Genomic DNA, 15,956 nt, shown 5'->3' on the forward strand with positions numbered 1-15,956 from the left:
TCCTCTCAGGGTTCTCTCTGGGTACCACACGTTCCTCCCGCAGTTCAAAAGCATGCACATCATGCTAATTACAGATTTTAAATTGCCATAAATTCTTAGCCTGTGTCCTGTAATGACCTCGTCCATGGTGTATTCCTGACTCTCATCCACTGACTGCTGGGAGGGAGGGATGGATGGATGGATGGAGGGAGGGGAGGATGGATGGATGGATGGATCTTTCTCATTTGGGGTGTTTTCACACATACTGGTGTGGGCCTATGACCCCACAAAAGAACTACTTTATCATCTAGTATAGTCCTGGATCACACATTTGTTCTCACTGCACCAGTAGCACAAGTCATGTTTCCATGACAACTGACCTAGTAAAAGATGTTACTTTTATGTTACTTGTTGTGCTGGTCGTGTCCCTAAATAGCACTTACTTAGCAACTCCAGTGCTGTGCTTGTCGTCCCTCACTAAACTGACTAATGTAGCGACACAGCACAGCCATTCCCAAACTTCAGAAGTTAGGCCGAATTATAAATGTCAAAAACCTCTGAGGCCCACCAAAACCTTAATATTTATCACTTACATTACATTTATATGCTCATGGCATTGTAGTGGCTACAGTGGATGCTGCCAAATGGAATTTAAAGGGATATCCATGGGACAGCTACTCGAGCGAGTGCTTTGGATGAAGCCTTGTTTGGTTTTACAGATTTGATTTGATTGTCAGTTTTACCTGATGCTTCATTTGACACCTGTGAGCCACTGCGTCATCTCGCACCGCACAAAATGATGAGTTGTGAGTTCCGTTCCATTACTAATGTGAGGGGTCAACAAATAAGGTGACACTTGTGTTGAGTTTAGATTTAATTTGGATTTAAAGCATATTTATTTATTTGTTTGTTTTGAAAGACCTCTCACGGCCCACCTTCACTACAGCATATGGCAAAAAAAGGTTCAACACCAACAGCTGCTTGTCAGGGCTCTCTCTCTCTCTCTCTCTCTCTCTCTCTCTCTCTCTCTCTCTCTCTCTCTGTGCATGTGTGTGTCTGTGTGTGATCTCCCGCACGGCTCCAGTTGGTCTTTCTGTTTCAGAGAAAGAGAAACCGAGAGAAAGCAGCATTGTTTGTCAGGTGAAATCATTTCACCTCCCTCTACCGCGCACACACCCGCACGCACACAAATACACACTTGCCGTCTCGTCTTGAATCTGTAGGAGTAGGAGTGTGTGTAAGTGTGTGTATGACAACAAGAATGTTTATGTCAGATGAGCTTACATCACTTCACTGTCATCACACACACACACACACACACACACACACACACACACAGAGCGAGAATCTCGTAACCCCTACACTTCCTCACCCTTTACGCTCTATCTCTGACAGTTTCCATGGAAACCCAGCCTTATATCTGTACATGTACACATATACTTTTATACAATATGCAAATGGCTGTGAAACTGTAAGAAGCAGGTACACGTGACTGTTTATGATAAGGTTAATAAACACCCACCCAAGGCCCGTTTCCAGATCTTTAGAACCTGCGCGTCACCTCCGCTTTACTGCTGCATCCAAACTACGGCAGCTATAATAGGCATGATTGACACAGGTATGTAATAACACAGTAATTACTCTAATTATTCGTATTCCCTTCTGCATTCTCTTTGGATAGTAAATATTGAAATTTCCAATGGACTGATGATCTCATTCAGCTCGACGCGCTGGGCTAACAGTTCCAGCCTATAAAGTCTTGGAATTGACACAAACAGGGTAGAAACGTAAATCAGAAACCGTTTATAAAATGACTAGTGTCTGCACGTCGAGGTGAGCACGTGCTTTTGTGTCCTGCGCGCTTTAACGAAGCTAAGCGCGCACGCGCGGGTGTTTGTTGCCGTGGCGCCCACAACCGCCGCAACTTCTGAGCCAATGTGCTGCGTTACTATGGCGACGGTAATCCCAAAGAAGGTGGGAGAGAGAGCGGTAGTGAGAGGTGGGATTCGAAGCACAGAGGGAGGGGATGGAACCTTGTCGGAGAACGTTTGGCCCTCGTGCTGCATCAGAGCCCATCTGAGTTCTGTCGCCTGATGTGAACTTGGACACGCGTGATATAAATAATGGAGACCCTGGCGGAGGTTTATGAGCTGCTGACGGCAGCAGGCTTCACCCTCATCGACAGGTTATAATTTATTAGTCACTGCTTTGCTACAGGTGGAACACACATCCACCCTCACTGAAAGACGAGTCCTCCCACTATCGGTGGTTCTAGTGGTGCAGGTGAGGACAGACGGTCAGAAAGAGACACTACGTGTAAAGGAGCTTCACCCCTTAAGTCTGATGAAACCGTACAGCCGTGGCTCCGTCTGAAGACGCAGTCCTACTTCATCGCCATTAGGACATCATACCTGAAACTGTGAAGAAGACTTTTATCTTCTTAAACACACAATGAATTATTTACCTTAGAGAGGATTGAGATTTGTCCCCATAAATGAGCAGAGCCCAAACAATGGGAACGTTATTGGCCCACCCACCCATCCACCCACCCACCCACACACACACACACGCACACGCACACACACACTTCTCCTGCTCTAACTCTGTGGCCTGACACAGATACGTCTGAACGCATGTTCTGCTGTGAATAATGGAGGAATTGTGTGAAATATTGATAAAGTCATTTTTAATAAATTAACCCAGACATTAATTAGTCATGAATTACACTGCTTAGCAATTACTGTGGTGCAATGTATTTATTAGCAATCTATATGGAGGATGATAACGCGGCCCATATGGTGCTGTAGCAGACTAAAACACCGTAGCATTGCTGCAGGCACTCTTGGGGTAAATAATGCAAATGTGAATCGGGGGTGTGTGAATATGTTACGCATGCATGAGTTTGCACATGTATGCATCCGGCCTGCGTTCACAAACGGGGGGGATAAATTTGTAAACGGTGTAGTAAATCTTGTTAAGTGGATGAAAGCAGAGAGATGGTGAGCCAGGACAGAGGTGGAGGGAGTAGACACAGATACGAGGGTGAGATGATTTATAGAAAATATTATTAAAATAACATCACAGACAAGATGATCACAATATTAATGCACTGTGCTGACCTGCCGACACAATAATGGGCACAATAATGACTTTTCCTGAATCCCTTTCATGGCTGTTAATGTTTACATTCTATAGTAAGTATCAATTTTTTTATTGAAATTGATAATATTGTGATATTGTGACTCTTTAATCTTAGTCCTCATCAATATGATCCATTTAAATAGTTTGGTTTGAATGACTAGTGTGCGTGAGCAGGGATAAAACTGATGACCTGTCCAGGATGCCCCCCCCTCCCATGTTTATAAAAGATTATGCTTATCATTTACAGTATTATAAATAGAACCAACATTGCCTCATACAATTCACACGTGTGTTTGACTTAAATATTGCATAAAAGTGAAAGTTCTGGAAAATATGAATTCATCAGTTATCCATCCAGATGTGACGTGTTCGGGTGTGAGGAATAGGATGAGAAGTGAGAAAACTGTGAGATTACGAGAGGTGAAACGAAACAATCTAAGCAGAGAAAACTAGATAAACCTGCCTGATAAGAGGTGATAGAGGCAAAAAAGAGATGGAAACATGTGGGGTGGAGGAGGGAGGAAAAAGAGCTGGAGCATAATGACCTAGATACAGGTACCTTTTTTAACACCTCTGACTGGCCTGCCAATAAACACATACTGGCCGTGAACACACACATGCACACACACAGAAAAACACACATTCTTTATTGAAAGCCTCGCTGGGGCCAAAGAAGTTCAAAAATGTCCACAGAGCTTAAAAGCACTTGACACCTTTCCAACTCTGAGCTCATTTGGAACCTGTCCACGCCTGGCAAGGTCAGGGCCACTGTTGTCAAACTCATGATTGTCACACTGTTGTGAATTGTTTGTCAGCGCTCTCCCTCCTCTCCGAGTATCTCCGCTCTCTCTCTCTCTCTCTCTGTCTCTGCTGCTCTTTTCTCAGCTTCTTTTTCTTTTCTCTTATCTTCATTTGACAGCTTCGTACTGTAGCATGAGCTGGAATGTCACGGCGCCGGCTACAGTGGACTTAATTTACTTAGCGGAGCAACACACAGCCTTCTCTTGTGATATTCTACGAAGCTGGAACAAGTAAATGTTAAGTGTGTGTGTGTGTGTGTGTGTGTGTGTGTGTGTGTGTGTGTGTGTGTGTGTGTGTGTGTGTGTGTGTGTGTGTGTGTGTGCGCATTGGGGGAAGTGTCTCTGAATAACTTATTAAATCAACCCAACTGTCACGAACTTGCCGTATACTTTCGGCTATGCTCCAGAACACATGGATGATCAAATGACCGGAAAACATGTAAAACAAGTGACCGGGATCCTCTCTCGACACAGCTTGTTCAGTGTGCACCATCACGTAAAGCACGCTGCATTATCCTGGGCTGTTGGTTATTATAAATAATAAGCGACAGCCGTCTTTCCTTCTTACGTTTTCAAACGTGGCAGCTTTGGTGGATGGAAAAAAGATGCTAACGGTGGAAAACTGGTGAAACAATCCAACATTATTATTGTCTACATGGCGCGCTCTTCAAAAGCAAATCAATTTTGATCTTTTCCTTCCGTTGCTTCACAACCAGGCAGCCGAGTGTCCAGTCAGCCAATCATCTAAGCTAGCAATAACTTCTAAAATATAAACCCCAGGCTAAATGCTAATCTCTTGATTGAAGACTTGGAGACAAAGGTTACCAGTGGGAAATTTAGTTAAAGCAGCACAGGGTTAAGGATCTTAGCAGCCCACAACTGATCAAATCAACAACGCACGGCTAAGTTGATTACGAGTCTGCTGGTCCGGAGAGCAGACGACGACTGAGGAGAGGAGAGATGTGGCAGAAATGAATGAATTGCAACAGTTTGGTGCAGGTGAATCAAAGTAAACGGAGGTGACTGGCGAGAGAGGATGGAGGAGAGCACGCTGGCGTTGAGACGGAGCCCAGGGCAGATGGGAGGAGGGTGCGGCAGAAACAACAGTGGAGATGAGAGGAGCGTCAACAGAGCAGGCCATGGGACTTGTGGGGCAGCGGCAGCAGCTGCAACAAAGTCTGCTGTTATCTTCAAGCAGTAAGCAGCGCCGAAACAAATGCACATCCACAGACGGCGGAGAACAAGAGGTTCAAATGACATCTGAGGGGTTTACTGGAGCGGGCAGCAAATTTTTGCTGCAGGAGGCGGCTGAGCGGAAAAATGATCCGCTGCTCGGAGCGCCGGCACGTGTTTTCCACCTGTTTCCTCCCGCTTCTGTAAGCCTGTTAGCCTGTCTTTGAATTCTGGCATTTTGGAAGGAAAGTGTGATAACGGCGAATGCCTGGCCTCCGCTGGCAGCGCCTTCAGACCATAAACACACAGGCGCACAGCTGCAGCGGGTGACAAACCCCTAGAACGTAATGGCACGCTGAGCTCCGGAACGCAACAGGACAGGAGCGACTGCTTGTGGACTGAAAACGCAACTAGGCAGCTGAGGTGGGCAGCTGAGTGGGGTGGAGCAGGATATTCTAGAGGTGACGTGTGTGTGTGTGTGTGTGTGTGTGAGCGCCCGTGCGTGCGGTGTGGGTGGGCAGGTATATCCGCGTGAGCGTACGGTGCTGATCCGATTTGATGTTAAGCCATCTGGACTCGAGTCGCTTTAATAACCATTGTGTGCAGCAGCAGCAGCAGCAGCATTTATGAATCACCGTCATATTGATTCGAGTCCATTAACTGTATGTAGATGAATGCAGTCATTCAGGAAGGTTTGTCTGCATGGACCGTGGTACCACCCCCCCCCCCCCCCCAACCTTTCACAGGATATGTTCATGACTCCAGGAAAATAACTGTGACTCCTTCAGCTTCCTCCTTTTCCACAAATTTAAACACAAAGTTTTATTAAGAGTATTCTAGAAGTCCTTCTTAGCCGATCTGATGAGGTATTTATCTTCATTGTGTAGACATCTGCTTACTTAGTTGCTTATCAAAAAGTTAAGAAGCTTTTTAAGCTCGGGTTGGCTTCTTTGATTTGGAACAGGTTTATAGAGATATTCTGTTTTCTCCTCATCTATATCCTTAAACTTTCCTTAAAGTGGTTTGCAGATAAATAAACTTTCTGTCAGCGTAAGCATGTGGTCAGAATGACTATTTTCCAGGTTTTGGGCACATTAATTCTTTAAGGTAGCTGGCACATTAATCAGATTCTTGGCTGGGTACAGATGGAACAGGCCTTTTCCTGTTTTGGCGGAGGGCGAAATAGTACTCTTAGATCTGGAAGAAGTATCCATTTTCACATTTTAACTCTTGGCCAAAATGCAAACGAGCTTGTTTTCTCATTCCTTCGACAACATGGCTGCCATGAATAAAAGATGAATGCGCTGTGCTGCAGCGTTCGTGTGATAACGCTGCGTATCCTGTGACCTTCACCTGAGCACTTCGTTGGGGTTGCCTGAGATGGGAGTCTTCTTGTCAGGAGCTCCGTGGCATTCTGACTTTAGCAGGGTGTGAGGTCCCCGGTCCATCATCATGGTGGACGTTGCCATGGTGATGATGGCCACACCGTCGCGAACTCGAGCCTCTAGGCCGTAGTCCCACTCATCATAAGACACCGAGAGCAGACCTGGGTGAAATACAGAGAGAACGGGAATCAGGGGGAAGGAGAACAATGGCAGATACAGGATGAAAGCTGAAAACTGCACCTTATAGAGACCTTATACAACTATTTCAGAACGTTTCACTTTTTCATACATTTTGTTAAGTTGATGTGGCCTCACTCTAAAATGGAAGAAGTCAAATATTCTCTCGCCAATACCTCAGAATGAGAATGTGAAAACTGAAGTGTACTATTTTTAACAAATTTGAACAAAAAAAATGTAAATATTGCACTGAAAAAAACTGTTCTTCTGCATATATAAAATCCCACAACTGAAAATGCATAACAGTAAAACTCATAAGGTCAGAAGACCTGCCTCCAGAGCTCAGGAACTGGAACGTACCGAGGCACAGGTCAAACTGAAGTCTCCTCAGTAAAAGGCACTTAAAAACCTGACCCTAGCCCCCTTTATCTCCCCTATACACCTGATCCAGAGCACTCCACCTGGGCTGAAAGTTCCCCTCCCGACAGGACAATGACTCTAAGCACATGACTCTTCCCGTCTCTGTGCAAAGACACAGTTAAAACTCATCAAACCTCTTAAAGCACCAGTTGGAAGTAAAAAAAAACCTGTGTTTAACCTTTAACCCATTTCCAAGTGATCCAAACACTAAAAGACAGGTCACTTCTAAGCCAGATGTAGTGATGTATAATAGTTTGTGAAGCGTTTACATAAGAATAAAGGGTTAGGTTTGGAAAGAGAGGCAGGGGCAGACAGTTGCTGTGGGAGTCCAGAGGTAAAGTGGAGAAGAGTGACAGGGCAGACGGGGATAACTCTCTTCAGCTTTCCAGAGTGTATGTTTTGAACACACGCCAAGAGACAGAACACACACTACTCAGTGGCACGGCGAACAGACGAATAGAACCGTCCCCTCTGACTAAGCGTCTATCACCTTTGTGTTTGTCCATCTGTGTGTATAAAGCCATGTGTGTGTTGCTGTTTGATGGCCTCTGCACTGACGGGGTCTGTTTATCTGTCCTTCTGTCTGCCTCCTCTCGTTTGACAACCTGTCTGTTTATGAGCATCCATTCATCTGGCTCCGCGGGGACCTCTGGCTGTACCCTTCACGCCATCCGGCCGCCTACTCAGCTGTCTGCCAAAATGCCCACCCCGTCCTCCGCCCTGGTGCACGTGGACATTGGAGGGCCTTCGCTGATCGAAGGGTTTCTTAATCAATCTCCGCTACTTAACCCGTCTAGATCAAAGACCAACACGGGGATAGGCTTTATCAGAGGAGTCAATTTTCAATGAAACTGGTGCTATTATGCATCAATTAAGACGCAGCTGACATTTAGATAATGAGTTTTTATTGATATTAAACTGCGATTATTGATAATGGGATTAGCTCGTGACAAATTGTCAACATTAACTGATGACACACAGTGCGTGCCACCACCGAGCCTTGCGCACAATGTTCATCTCTTCTCAGTCACCGCTCATTTAGCCATCTTGATCTGTCAGGATTTGATCAGATAGAGCAGATAGAGGTGGTACGATCCGATTGTGTATATCATTTCAGATTATGAAACATTCCGACCATTAACAGGATGTCTTTCATTGTGAGGATCATGTTGCGTGATTTCTCCCGGGCTTTGGACACCAGTTAGCCCACCCTACTGGGGGACAGGCCTACGTGGGTGGAGTGGACCACCACTTGGACAGATGGACTAGCTAACAGATGACAAGATGTAAGGCTGAGGCAGGGAAACACATCTGGAAAGTTTTGCTGACTGAATGGAGGCAGGAAGTGGGGACGGTAGCTATGCTGTCGTCCATGTTGGACAACATGTCCCACCCGCTCCCAGGAGACGCTGATGACACCAGGCAGCTCCTTCAGTGAACTGCTGCTACACCCACATTGTGTGGAGGAGAGACACCAGCGCTCCTGCCTGTGGCTGTCAGGTTCTACGAGTTCTAAACACATGTGTCCACTAGGACATTCCATTTATTTGCAGCACCTGTTTAAATCTTCCAAACTGTCTAACTTTTATGCTGTACAATAAAAAATCAGGCAAGTAAATAAAAACCTTTTTCATTTGGAGGACATTAACTACAGTATTTATTTTTTTTAGCTTTCTTGTTTTGCTCTTCCTTCTTTGTTTCTTGTTTTTTTGGGTGTTGACCAAATGCTCTTTAAAATATCTCTGAATTTTGAGGCTATTCGTCAAGATACAGCCTAGTTACACTTGCAGCACTGACGACAACAATGGTGCGACAATCACACCCCTTGCCACAGTTTCCCTGGGGAGAAGGTGAGATTCAGGCTGGTAGGAATGAGTGGAATTTGAAAAATGTTAAATAACAATCAAAGTGTTTTCCATCAGCATTCGAGGTAATTAACTGGTGACAGCTGCAGGAGCCATTCTTCTATATTAATAATGTGCTGTACGCCATGGACATCTGATCTAAAGCACGCTCTGATTACCCTCTGTGGGGTGAGTCAATGGCAGGATGACATCTGATTTTAGGACGGGATTCAGGGAGCAGTCCATTTCTCTGGTTATCTGTCTCTCTGTCCCCCTGTTAATCAACCCCTCTCTGTGTCCATCAGCCCTTTCTGTGTCTATTTGACAGAGTATGACCGCGTGTCAGCCGGTCCACTACCGTTTCGGCGGACAAAAATAGACAAGCAGCCTGGAAACCTGCCTTCCCCAAGAGGGCTTCAGCACTGACAGCTCTGCCCCCCCAGGACCACATCTAATGTCACACACTGTTGACACGTTCTCAACATTCCCTCACGCCCATCGCGTCCTGCTTTTTGCGCTCCTCCACTTGTCATGGCAAAGACCCTTTGTTGGGAATCCTGACGTGTGCACGGCAGTTGGAATCATGTCTACATGGATGAATGTACTGTGTAGTTTTTCTCCACTTTGGGAAATGCTGTTGCTTCATCTCTCAGGACATGTTAAGTGTCATAACACGGGTGTGTCAACCTCCAGAGCTGTATGCAATGGCATTGGGGAAGCCTGAAACCTTTTTCCAGGTCTGGAGATATGCTCCTGCCACACACACAGTATGTCTCACAAGTGATGTGTTGGTCACACACTGCTCTTTAAACTGTATACTATTATTCTTATTATTATTTCATTCTATTTGGAGCAATAGCAAAATGCCAGTCAGGCACAAACCGTCATCATCTTTGCCATGCCGACCTTGTCTTATCTACTATTACAACCACAAAGACTTCCGACCTACAACATCCACAATCAGATAAATTGATTGGAGGACATCACAGCAGAACAGGGGTATCACGGACTATTTCTGGAAACTGCCTATTATTAGAGACTGGGTGGCAAGAGAGAAAGAGGTTGCAAAAAAGGGACAGAATGAGCAGAGAGCGAAAAAGTCAGCACGACAAAGACATGAAGATGAATTCAGTGGAGGCAAACAGAACAAAAACAATCAAAGGCGTCTTGACAGACGGTTCAAACAGCGAGACAAAAAGGTTGAGGAGCAGGGGAATGACGGTCTGAAAAACTGTTGCAGGTGGGAGGGGAGGCGGCGCCCTGGAGCGCGACATAAAGTAGGTATCAGTTCTCATTACCCATGAGAATAGGAGGCCCTTCATCACACGTGGTGCATGTAATTAAGTGTGCCAAGTTAAGCGACCTCAGCCCAATGCGAGTGTGTTCCTCCTGCTGAAACCTGAACTGGTGGAACGGCACACACACCGCCAGGCTCTTGCTGCTCCGCGGTAGCATTTTGCACTGTGCTCATTCACGTTTACAAGGTTGACTGCAACTACAGGCGCCGTGTGGCACCTCCCGATGATGGGTTTGAAACTCAAAGACTTCCACTCAAATCCTTTGGGTTCTGATTTTTAAAAGCTTATTTATACATAGATTCATATCAAACCATTTACAGCCCTGTTAAATAGGTCTATTTAATTTTTTACTGTAGGTTTTACGGAATATTGTTATGATTCCCAACAAATTCGAGCCACATTTAAAAAACACAAAATAAAAATGGAGTTGTACAAAACCAGGCTCGTAGCCCTAAATAGACACACTGATGCAGCTACTCAAACTCCAAATCCAGGTCTAAACACATGATCTGGTAAATGAATTCAATCAGTTGCTCCTCTATAAATGGACTGCATTTCTTTCCTTTTCCTATCAGTCTTTATCTTTATAGAACTCTTGCACTTGCCTGAACCTGCACCCAAATACACAACAGCACAGAAAAGGTTGCTTTTGTCGTTACGACAAAATATCCTCAAAGAAGAATTCAATATTCAAGGATACTGTGGTATTCTTTCAGTGTGCTCATGGTATAGGCAGTGGTCGGCATCGGTAACATGCACAAGCAATCTACATACAGTGAAACAGGGAAAATGGGCAGTAGTTCACTTATTTTAATATCTTACCCTTTATGCGAGTTTCACTTGATGCGCAAGCTGGAAACATCTGCTGACATGTCTTAATTTATTATTTATATTAAACCATGTGCATATACTCATATACTTACTCAGTGCAGATTTAAAGAGACGCTGACATTTAAACCACTATCTGTCATCATGTCGCATACCATTAATCCCATAATATGTCAGCGCTAAATGAAAATGCTTTGTGTGTGTGTGTGTGTGTGTGTGTGTGTGTGTGTGTGTGTGTGTGCGTGTGTGAGCACTGCACCAGCTCTGCTTTTCGAATCGTTTCAAATGCAGTGTAGGAGCCTGTCAGTCATCGCCGTGGCAACATAAATCAAGAAGGAATTGTGTGATTTAAAGAACTGATATGGAAATCAGAACTTATCGAGTGTAACCTTAATTTGGAGGAGATAGCGCACTCGCTCACACACACCCACACACGCACACACACAGTCATAGTTTTCTTCATCATAACGTACAACTGCAGACGCACACACCAATGCACACTATAAACACACAACCTCCATAATTATAATTACACAACGTTTTTTCTACACACCATAAACTGTAAACCACACATTATAGAAGAAAATCACGCACACATAGACACACACACACACACACACACACCCTTAACTCTCATTTAGAGTATATCATCCATGGCTGCCAATAGGGAGTAGAGGTAAAACCTGTAAGTTATGGGGCTTGAGAGGCAGAACCTTCCCCTGTTCTGCCTGGTGATCATTTCCCAGAAAGTGCTGAGGACAGTAGTGGTATAACCCTGGTTCTCTGTAAATCAACAAGCCAAACACCAACAAATTACTCTATTGATGAGTGCGAGTACCCACTACCTCCTCCCTGCTTCACTGTCCTGCAGAGAGGGAAATGGACTAAAGTTCCATTAGTTTTTTTGTTGTGCTGACATCACCAGCAGTTAAAGGCTCGATACCCACGGAGCGTTGGCCTTTCTAAAACCGTCTGACCTCCCCTGAGTGCTAAAAGAGCGAGTTCCATGAGGCGGCGCGACAGGTGTGTCTGACAGATTGCGTGAGTCGGTTGCGGAGCTAATGCAACCCAACGTCGATGTCACTTTGGGTCCACGTCTGACCTTCAAAGGTTAGAATGACCTCCAGTGGTGCTGTGAGGGAGGAGTGAGTAGGTGTAAAATGCTTCTTTCTTTCTTGGAAAAGGTCAGGTTGTTTCAAGACTTCAAGGAGACTCCTTGGTAGGAGTGTTCATGTAGTTTCAGGAAGTGTTGCCACTACCAGCTAGTTGAGCCAAACAGAAACTGTAGCAATGTAGCTTTAATGTAAAGAGCATCATGCAGAATCAAACCTTGACGCAGTTCCTTACCTGTAGGGAACTCTGCAGGGACAACATCTGTGTCTCCAGCCACCAGCGAGGGCACTATCCACGTGTAGCCATAGCCGGTGATGCCAACAGAGTGGGCCACCTCAAAGATAGTGTTGGCTTCTTCTTTAGTGCAGTAGAGAAGAATGACGGGGCTCTGAAGCTTCTTTAGCTGGTTTTGGATCTTCGAATCACCATCGTCCACAGACATGTCCAGCAGTAACACTTCCTCCAGTTCCCAGCCAACAAAGCTGTTCTCAATGGTGCTACGGATCTGGACGGGACAGATGAAGAACAGGCCAAGCATCAGTTAGCACATTTCTATCTTCTTTTAGTCGATTTGTTTCGGAAAGAGTCAACTTTGTGAGCTATCTTTAAGCACATCTCGAGTAATGATTTTAAGACTTCATGTCTTAAATGGGCGCAAATGTTACTTTAAAAATACAGGTTTGCTCAACCTACACAGTGTCCTGACCTAAATGACTGGTAAAGTGAAAGCCAAAGCAATTTTTCTTCAGCGTTTACACATTTACTTCAGTGGTAAAGTCCTTTAAAAGTGGTCTGCATAGCACGACAATGGCATTCATTATACAATAAATAAAGATTGATGGAAAATCTTTTTGATTATTAAAAGGTGGACACCGAAACCCAAATCCATCATCAAAGTTCGTCCAGTTAAACGCCAGCATCCATATTTTCGTGTTGACATTTAGGTGAAGCAGCAGTGGAATTTAATTCATCACATCACTGTTCTGCGCTGTCTCGCCTTCCCCTCCTGATTATTTGTGCGTGTCGTCTCGGCTGAGTGCGGTTACCTTGGTGACAAAGTCCTGGTAACCTGGATAGTAGGTGGTGACGATGGAAAAGATATACCAGTCGTATTCCTCCATGATGTTGAGGATGACAGAAGCCTGCTGCTCGATGGAAGGCCCGAACTGAAAGAACATGGAGTTGTCGTCCTGAAATAAAACAGGATAAAAGAACGCAGATGAGCCGAGAATGTGCACGTAGGCTTGAACTCTAATTTAGTTGGTCTGACGCACAAAGGAGAGCAGATAACGCTTAAAGAATGGCACTGGATTTGAAGCGTTATTAGTGTGAACATTAATTTAGCTGCCCTTGTTCTCTGAGAGGACACCGGTGAGTTTGTAATGATATCAGTCATGATTTTCATTAGCTGCCTTTATGACGCCTTTAATAAGTTCGTGCACGGGGCGGTGGGAGTAAATTCTGGAGAGCTAAACCTGCATCCATCATTTTCATCAGTTTATCTGATTATACAGCTGCGTTGGAACGACGCTCTGGAATAACACGGGAGAGAGGGTAGATATGCATGAAATGGCTTCATTGGTCATGTTCTGGGTGGAAAATTCTCTGATTAAGACCCTAATTTGTGTGAGCTGACTCCGAACAGACACAGCGTGCGCCCTAAACCAGACAGCAGCACTTTTAAAGACCGAGGCTCTCCAGACAGAGCCACTGCTGCTGGACTGGGATATTGAATGGGAGACAGAAAGAGAACGTGAGCAAGGCCAGACCAGAGTCTGCAGTTTTTCGCCGCAAGTGTCTGCACCAATAGCAATACATTTTTGAAATTTCCTGCTTTACGCGAGGAAATTCAGTGCAGTCTGGCAGGCAGAAGTGGCAGGTGCTGAATCCCCTCCACTCCACATCAAAGCTTAGCGCACCCCTCCCCAGAGGACCCGCGCGGCTCGAGCCATTACCTTGTTTCCGCTTTAACAAGAGAGGTGGCGCTCCGAGATGCACAAAGCCCCGGTGGAACACTTGCTGAACGCCCTTTTCAAATAATGAGAGTGATGGAAGCGAGGTTGAAAACATGTCATTATCATCCTGGGCTCTGTCAAATATAAATCACTGGCACTGAAAAAAACCCCGAAATGATGACGCTCACTGGTGCTTCTTGGCTAAGCTAATACCACTTGTTTTCCCCCTTCTTTCTATCTCTTCTCTAAAGTCCCATTTATACCCCTGAAATTACTGCCGGAGCACAGTTATAATTGAATTTTCAGATCCACGCACCCCTGCACCCCTCTTTTATCCTTTACCCCATATCCTCCCCTCTATCGCTCTCCTCTTAAGAGCAATATTAATGTACTGTCCCACGCTCCCATTCAGAGTGCCAGAGGTGTGCAGAATTCTTATTAGCCTTTGAGAAAAACACATACTGAGAAATGAGTAAGATGGATGAAAAAGCAGGGAAAGGAGCAGGGTCAGGATATGGTAGGGGAAAAAAAATCACTGCAGGCCCTGGCTTGGTCGATAAGAACCCTCATATCAAATGAAGAGCTGATACGCCGCTTCATTTACAGCAACAACAATTAGGGTCTGGCCACATTATCACGTCTGTTGGCACATGGTGATCGATTAGCGAGTGTTAAAATTCCCAGAGGGGCTACTGAGGCCAGCGAGAGAGCCAGCCAGGCACAGCGAACCGGCCAGAGAGGCTTTGAAAAATGCTCCAGAGCCGGCCGCCGAGGCCTTTCTCCGCGGATGACGTCAGTGTTGGCCACCGTCTGCTCGCAACAATACACCACGGCGGACATGTGATGAAAAGTGAGCGGTCGCGGATGGATGGAGGGATATAGACAGAGTTGGCAAGGAACGCAGATTAAACTGAGGCGGGCAGAGGGGAGGATTTATGCAAGAGGGAACAAAAGACAGAGATGTAGAAAAGACTTTGAGGGTGTAGGTTCGTCTCGGAGCCCTGCAGAGAGACGGAGGCAGAGGACATTCTGGGGCCAATGGCATGAATGGAGAGGAAGGATTGTACGCTGTGATCCATACGGGAGCATCAGGGGGACTTTAAACAGCGCAGGTCTGCTAATTTTAGCTTAGAGAAAGTTTTCCGGGCAGTAAAGGCTGCTGTCTGATGGAGGCAGATAAGAGTGCTCCTCTCTTCAGACTTCTGCGCGCGCGCGTGTGTGTGTGTGGGTGATGTAATTGCTGTGTGTGTATCTCTGCACCTAATTCTGCGTGTGTGGCTGCATATCAAATCTGTTTGCTTCGGCAGGAGCGTCACCGAGTTACCCGCATTCTTCCAGAACCTCAAAACGCGTGCACTCACACACTCCTGGAGTATTTATTTGACTTGGAGCAGAGGAAGTCAATAAATCAGGCATTTTCAATTACACAGAGAGAGACACATCAGTGAAGGTAAAGGAAAGAAGAAAGACTTGCATTCTTGCTTGGAATGTACGCCCACACATGATCACACGCATCTGGATGGTTTAAAACAGCCGTACATGTGTCCCACGCTGCAGGTGGCCACAGCTCTGACAGCCACATGCTCGCTGGAACGGCCATATTTACATTGTGTTCACAGCGCAGGAAATGAGGCTCTAAATTGCCAAAATGAGAACACAATAAAACCATGTGCAGATTGTTTGGCCGACGGCGCATGAAAAACGACCGGCCACCACATCTGAACAGACTCAGGGTCAGTTACAAAATGTAAAACGGATGAATGCCAAAGTCACGGCAGCATGAATGAACGCTGCAGCAGACAGAATAGCAAAACGTTCATGTCTCTGTCTGCACAGCGGGCAG

General features: G+C 45.5%; 1 protein-coding gene across 5 annotated transcripts in view; it reads right to left on the minus strand.

Moving 5' to 3' along the window:
• The window catches only part of grin2ba (glutamate receptor, ionotropic, N-methyl D-aspartate 2B, genome duplicate a), an 86,528-nt gene that overhangs the window by 24,458 nt on the left and 46,114 nt on the right, over positions 1–15,956 (minus strand). For all 5 annotated transcript variants that reach the window (XM_003964280.3, XM_029835981.1, XM_029835979.1 and 2 more), the window contains exons 4-6: positions 13,205–13,348; positions 12,393–12,663; positions 6,447–6,639 (exon numbers count right to left, since the gene is read on the minus strand). In XM_003964280.3, coding sequence (XP_003964329.3) covers positions 6,447–6,639; positions 12,393–12,663; positions 13,205–13,348 — 608 coding nt within the window. The remainder of the gene's footprint in view (positions 1–6,446; positions 6,640–12,392; positions 12,664–13,204; positions 13,349–15,956) is intronic.

This window comes from Takifugu rubripes, chromosome 5 (assembly GCF_901000725.2).
Source record: "Takifugu rubripes chromosome 5, fTakRub1.2, whole genome shotgun sequence".
NCBI lineage: Eukaryota > Metazoa > Chordata > Actinopteri > Tetraodontiformes > Tetraodontidae > Takifugu > Takifugu rubripes.